The sequence below is a fragment of the Cariama cristata genome, unplaced genomic scaffold (genome assembly GCF_000690535.1).
Source record: "Cariama cristata isolate BGI_N322 unplaced genomic scaffold, ASM69053v1 scaffold12442, whole genome shotgun sequence".
In the NCBI taxonomy this organism is placed as follows: domain Eukaryota; kingdom Metazoa; phylum Chordata; class Aves; order Cariamiformes; family Cariamidae; genus Cariama; species Cariama cristata.
The window spans coordinates 41776-48945 of NW_009602166.1; the positions used below are offsets into that span (position 1 = coordinate 41776).

Consider the following 7170-nt stretch of genomic DNA (forward strand, 5'->3'; position numbering starts at 1 on the left):
ATGAAAGCTGCCTCCATTTAGTCATTTAAACACATCTGTAGATTAATGCTTACTGACATAAGCAAATTCATAAATAGAAAAACTGATGGTTACTGCGTTTGGCTCAGGGTTTTTTTTTATTATTATTTGTTTGTTTGTTTGTTTGTTTTTTACCATAAGGCCTACTTTTTTTTGTAAGAGCTTCCTATACAAAATAACAACCTGTTCTTGAGAAACACGTTTAAGATTATGTGATGCTGAAAACGTGATGTAACTAAAACTAAGTACCAGAATGATGTCTTACTTAAGTTTAGTAGTAGTTGTGATGCTTATAGATTCCCAAGAGATACTATAGCAAGAGTGAACAATAATAATAGAACTCTGAACACAATCATTGTGTAATTGATGTTGCAGTATATACTACTGCACTCACAGACAATAGCAAAGTAATAAAAATGGTAGTATTAATGCATATTACCTGGTGTGTTTTTACTGTAACGTCATCTCTCTTTTTTCTATTTCAATTTGTGTGTGTATGTATTTTATATATATCTTTTATTTAGAGTAGCTGTTAAATACAAGACATGTTTAGGCATAGTGTAATCCTGTACACCTGAGTCAAAAATGGCCATATCTGTATTGCATGTACAGTGTCCTTCTATCAAACATCACTATTCAGCTACAGAAAAAATCTTTTATTCTGACTGCACTTGCAATGAAAGTAATTTAATGGAAAAATTATAAATTTTACATTTAGCCATTTAAAATATGGCCCTCTATACTTATACATTATACAAATCCTGGCATGTAGAAATTCTGAACCAGGAGGTGCCTTTGGTTAGATCCATAAAATCTAGAAAATAGCAGTTAAGTATGAAGAAATAGGTGCTAAGTTGAATTAGGTATTATCTCTTCTCTTAATAGGATCAAATCAAAGATTAAAAATACGTTGTGAAATACCCATCAGCTACATGCTAAAGATGTTTAATGAGAAAAAAACGGTAAGCCTTACTGATTAAAATTAGCAAGGCAGGTACAGGAGGATGTAATAATATTGACCCATGTATCAAAAGGGATTGAACTCCACAGGACATCTCATTGCTAACTTCCCTTTTAAAAAAATTCTTGATAACTTCATTTATATCCTGAGAAAAGTAGTTTTTACAATGAGGTGTAGGATTAGTTTTTATTTCATTTTATTTTGGTTTTTTTAGCAAGCATCTTTCACTTGGAAAAATACTTAGATCATAGTTTCTACTTCTGTAAGCCTTGAAAATAAAATGAGCAGATTTTAAGTATGATCAGAGCTATACTTTTCCTTCTACATGAAGAGGAAATGAAAAGATTATTCTCAAGATGCATAATATGTATTTATCTTCTCTGAAGTTTCCTCTTATAGTATTTCTAAAATATAGCCAAATCAGAATAGATTGTGTTTCAAATCCACCTGCTCATCATTGTGAACAAGATTGTATCTTACAGCTTTGGCATCTATCAGTTTAAAATGTTGAACGTCTTTTGTTCCTTTACTTTCTGTATTATGTTTTGATTAACCTTAATAGGTCTGCCTAGCATCTTTTTCTCATTTTTTGGAATTCTTTTTATTAAATCAATTTACCTAGTCTGACATAAATCTCAGGATTCTTCCAGTCAACTCTAGTACTGTTAAAAAATACAGCTACAGCAGTTATTATCCTCCAATTCTTCAGTATAGTAGCTGCTTTTAATGAGAAATTCCATGTTAGAAGTTCTTAAACTAACTTTCTCATTTAATTTTTTAAGTTAATATCACTGTGAACATTTAACATGATCACTTCCATAAAAGCTGTCTGAAATGACACTGCAGTCAGCTCACTTCAGTGGTTTTGATTGCTTCTAGTACTAACTTTGTTACACAGCATTTTAGGTAAACCCATAATGCTGTTGGAGGTATGACTGGATCCCGTTTAGGCACAGCAAGGCTAATTTATGTATAGCTTCCTGGCTGCAGTGTAGATATTACAACATAGGATTAGCACACACTAGTGCACAAATAAGCATTCATATTTCCCCCCAGGCTTGAATAGACTGTGCTGAAAATCCATGTTATGCTTTCACTGTTTGTACTATCAAACTAGTTAAACATGAGTGAGGTTTGCCTATTGGTACTGAAAATCACACATTCTGTCAGAGGCGTTGCCTTGTCATTTTCCCTTGTGTTCTCTACAGCTGGTTATTCCAAGAAATGGTCGGTAACACAGAAATATTAGTATGATATGTCATTTGAATAACAGATACACACACAGCTGGAAACATTGCTAGTGATGATTCCGTTTCAGTTTCTCAATCTTTGTGACATTTTCCTGATCTTTCATAAATATCTGCTGTCATATTTGTTGAACTTGACAAACATAATAAATATAATAGTTAAGAAAAAAAATATTTTAGGATACAAAATTGGAAGGAAGTGAAGGATGGGAAGAAACTGAGATTTTCCCATAAATTTTTGACCTGCTCATCATAAGTATATCTATTTCTTAAAATGTGTGTAGTGTAATTGTATAGTTGGTTCCAGTGGGAAATGTTATTTGGTTAGGTATGCAAGAATCTGTGTATTTATATTATGACAAATAACCTTCATGATCTTAAGTATTTATGCAGGTAATGCAGGACTACGCTGAGTTCTTCATTTGATGTAGTTTTAGTAAGGATGATCACCTTGTTCCAGGGATTCTTATTTTCATTTTATTATTCTTATTTCCTTCCATTTGTTATAGAGGAACATCTAGAACTAAGGGACACTTAATTTTTTTTCTGAAGTCTTCTGGTTTTCTGGAATGCACTTTTGTGATGTCAGTCTTCTTTCTTTCTTTCTTTACATTTTCAGTCTAGTCTCTGTCCTTTTCTTTCAGATGATTTACTTTCACAGCAGCAATAACTCTAATATGCATTGCTCACTCAATAATTTCTCAGTTTGTTCATGACTTATTTTTCACAATCCCGCAACCTCAAATTCCATTTTAAATTCTGTAGTCCAGATTATATACCAAAAACACTGAAGAGATTAAGTGTTGAGGTGTAATGAACCTACTTGCATAACTGACAATTCTGTAAATTTGTGATGTTCTGCAATAGACACTATGTTCAGGAAAAAAATGTTTGGACTGCATATCAAATCATACCTATTGAATGAAGGATAGTTACAACTGTTTACATATAATTTTCATAATACATTGGAGATTTTTTAGTGGATATCGTAGCCACTGTGGAAAGTATGAACCAGGAGCTACTTCCACAGCCCATTGCCACACTGTATCAGTTTTGAGTTTAATTTTTGTTGCACTCTCTTTTTTCTTATTTTCCTTGCATTTTGTTGTGTGTGCTCTCTAGTGCGTATTTGCTGGCTTACATTCATATAGCTTTCTTTTGTCTAGATATTTCAAGAACTACACTATCTCATTCTGTTTCTTATGTGTTCTCTTGTGTGCTTTATAGGAAGGTCTACAAGAGTACCACTTTCTCACCTGTAAGTTGTATTCCACTTATGGCAAAGATCTCTCCTTTTCACTCCCAAGTTATTTTCTCCAGTTACGGCATCTACTTCCTTATGTGGAGGAATGGGACAAAGACACTCCAAGAAGGAATATATCTATGTATTCCTTATTTACCTATATGTACATCCTGACTGTTGAATTAGCATTCTTATGACTGACTTCAGAAATATACAATTTCTGCTTTTTGACTGGACTGATCTGGATTTGAGTTCTTATCCTCTGCTACTTTAAGAAATTACAAAACTGCTTTTACTCATTCAAATTCAAATGCTGAAAGTTGCCATTCCAGTGTAGTTTTTATACCCCCAAACGCACATGTCAACTAAACAGAGCAAAGAGTAACTCGGATCTCTTTTTTGCCTTCATATTAGAAGCTAAAGGGCTTTTTTTACCATTTAAATACTTTTCCTCTAGTTCTTTCTTCACAGTAAAGCTCACCTTTGCTTGGGTCTTTTATGGACACTTTCTCAGCTTAAAGTACATAATGGTACTTATACTATCATCATCCTCATCAAATATAGACATTTCGTAGACTTAAAATTTCACAGGCAGTGCCAAAGTGCTGGATCTTATTCTGTTCTCTTTTATTCATGCTTCTCCATTGAATCTAATGAGATTGGACTAAGTGGTAAGGTTAAACATGGACATCATGCTTTTTACCCTATCTATTTCTATAGAATTCCTTCCTTACAAATGTATTTCAAATTAAATATGACAGGTGCACTGCCAACATTTTTACTTCACAGATTATCAGCAAAGTAAATTCAGAATGGAAAGGATTTCTGTATTTTCCATGTATCTTTAAAAGAACCATTCTTGGGCCCTTAGCATTACACATAGTAGCATAGGTATTTCCTTCTCATGATTCTAAAATAGAGTTATATGATAGAATCCTGTTCTGTTATACTTCTGCTACTGCTCTGAGAGATAATTATAATTGTTAGTTTCTGAAAATTATTTTTCAAAGATACATATTAGTCGCTAACGTTGACTGGTATTTTGTTGCCTCTCTTAACAATGACATCATCCAGGGCTGATTTTGCAAGCTACTATAGTAATTCATGAGAAGTAAATAACTCTTGAGAATTTGTCAGTTGTTTCCTATAGCCTATGTATTTTAACCTTACTCATGTTATCAGAGAGACTGTCTCTGTTGTAAAAGAGTGGAGGACTTAGGTAGTCATTGTAACTTCTGATGAATGTATGCTGGTGAATATTATCTATCACTTCATATTATTTGAACAAAACTCAGAGAATTATTTTCCTTTGATGCTATGTTTCTCACTCATCTTCTGCTTTCACTCTACATTTTTACTTTTCAGTGCAACAGTTGTGAATAGCTGTAAGTTTTTATCCATGAAGAAAAATACTTTTTAAACAAAACCAGTTGTTTCTTTGGGGAAAGGGTTCATATGTTTGGTATCTTAAAAAAAAAAAAAACAAACAGGTAAATCCATATTAAAAACAAAACAAAAACAAAAACAAAACAAACAAAAAAAACCAAAACAAAACCAAAAACCGCCACCAACAACAACTACTGATATTGATACCAAAGAGGAAAAAAAAAAATCCCAAACCAAAAAAAACCCTAATACTATTTTTTAGGTATCTGTAGGAACATATTTTGCATTATTTTGATGCATTAAATGTTTTACATACTTACTTGCTTGAAGTTGTTTGTGTCTAAAGGTACAGAAAGGTTTGGTTAATTAAACTTTACAAAAACAAAGAGGATACATTTTATGAAGTGATATTCTCAACTGTGGCAAAACTGTGTAACAACTGATAAGACAATCATATATTGTACATTTCTTGATGATTCCTGTGGGCTTAAAAGAGTAAAGAGTAGCTTATAGTGTGGAAAAAAAGATTTAAAAGTGGCTGAAGATGAAACAAATAAACAAAAGTAGAAATCAGTCATTTATGATACATTACTGGCAACAAACATTATTCCATGGATATTCATAGAAGCTAGCATTAAGGGTCTCAAATAATATATTATGTATAAGTTCCAAATCCACTCAAACCTGTTTGTATTTTACATAAGGATAAGTTTTTACGTACCAACTCCAGACATCTCCGGAATACTGGCAGTGTACATGTCCTTGGTGAATTTTGGCTCATTGTCATTGATATCGTGGATTTTAATGATAAATTCAGACTCTGGCTCCACTTGTCTTCCAGTTTTTCTGTCTATAGCCTTGGCACGTAGCACATACAGGGACTTTTCTTCTCTGTCCAATTTCTTTGCAGCATGAATATCTCCTGTATTTTCATCTATAATGAACAGACTGCCAGCCCCATCTCCTGTTAATATGTATTTTAAATTTCCGTCTCCTTTATCTTGGTCAGTGTGTAGCTTTAGGGAAGTAGAAAAGAAGAATTCTATAAATACATACATTGTTATTACAGACCAAATCATTCAGCATATATGAGTAAGTCTGTACAATCTTGACTATAATTGGGGTCAGTAGCGGTTATCTTCTGTTTCACTGTTGGAAAAATTGCAAATTTGAGACTCAGTCATACACAAAAAATAGCTCTAAACAAACTCATAAGGGCATAGGAGATATGTATAGAAGATATTGCAGTAGTATTTAAAATTACCAACCTAAAACAATAAATTATATTTCTTTGAATAGTCTGTCCAGAATCTACCAGAGGACCCCTTTTTGAGGATGACAGGGCGTATAAAACCCCCAAGTTTCTATTTGCGAAGTAACAGTTGTCTTCCCATTTATTGATTGCTGATAAGGCAACCAGTTACTTCATAACAGCATAGAAGAAATGGATTTTAAAGATTATAGCTTCTGAATTCCCCAAAATCACCTATCACCTACAAATGTTCTAAGCAACTTGTCCTTCTAGTTGTATTCTTTTTTTTTTTTTCTTTGTTTCTTTTCTTTAGGAACATCTTACCTCAGTTAATTACTTCCTTCCTTCTAGTCCTCTCCACACAGGAGAAATAATTTTCAAGAACACTAGGAGGTAAATTTTCAAAGCATCAAGTGGGATTTAACAGTCCTTTTCCTATTACATCTCTTCATAAGAGTTCAAAACTCTATTTCTATTAATTTACAGGCAGATTAGTTTGCCATATAGCACCATTATGAAAAAGTGCCTAAAACCAAAGCCAAAGAAAGCCATTGAAGCTGACCCAGGCAATAGAAATTCTCACATAATACACTTTTTTGGAAGTCTATTCCTCTGATTTAATTTACAGGGATCCACAGTTCCTTTTTATAAGCATCTGCAGTATATTTTCATCAGACGTATGCTTACAGTCACATCTGGCCACTGATTGGTGACCTGAGTTTTTTTTCAGATGTGGACAAAAAGAATCTTATCCCAGCATTTTTTTTTTAATTTCTCTGAGCAGAAAAATATAGTATATCATCCATCTGAGAAAATATTGTTCAGTATCAGTAAATATATTGCTCTGGATAGTCATTGGAGCCAGATAACTTATTTTATGCCACTTCTTTCTTTATTTCCTTGTTTCTGTATTCCTGCCAGTGTTTATCTCCATGTTTCATAGCTGAGCCATTGCATCTTTTTATTATTCCACCAGTATGAAGAGTGATTGTGGTGGATTTTGCTAAATTTCTTCACTTTGATTTTTTTCCTATAATCATAGAATCATAGAATCATCATGGTT

At 32.9% G+C, this 7170-nt stretch overlaps 1 protein-coding gene across 1 annotated transcript in view; it reads right to left on the bottom strand.

Annotated features, from left to right (window-relative positions):
* The window catches only part of LOC104157341 (cadherin-9-like), a gene marked incomplete at its 5' end in the record, with an annotated part of 46319 nt that extends 40448 nt beyond the window's left edge, over positions 1 to 5871 (bottom strand). The window contains 1 exon segment of the mRNA XM_009694639.1: positions 5577 to 5871. Within this exon segment, the coding sequence (XP_009692941.1) occupies positions 5577 to 5871 (295 nt within the window).
* Positions 5872 to 7170: the final 1299 nt, after the last annotated feature.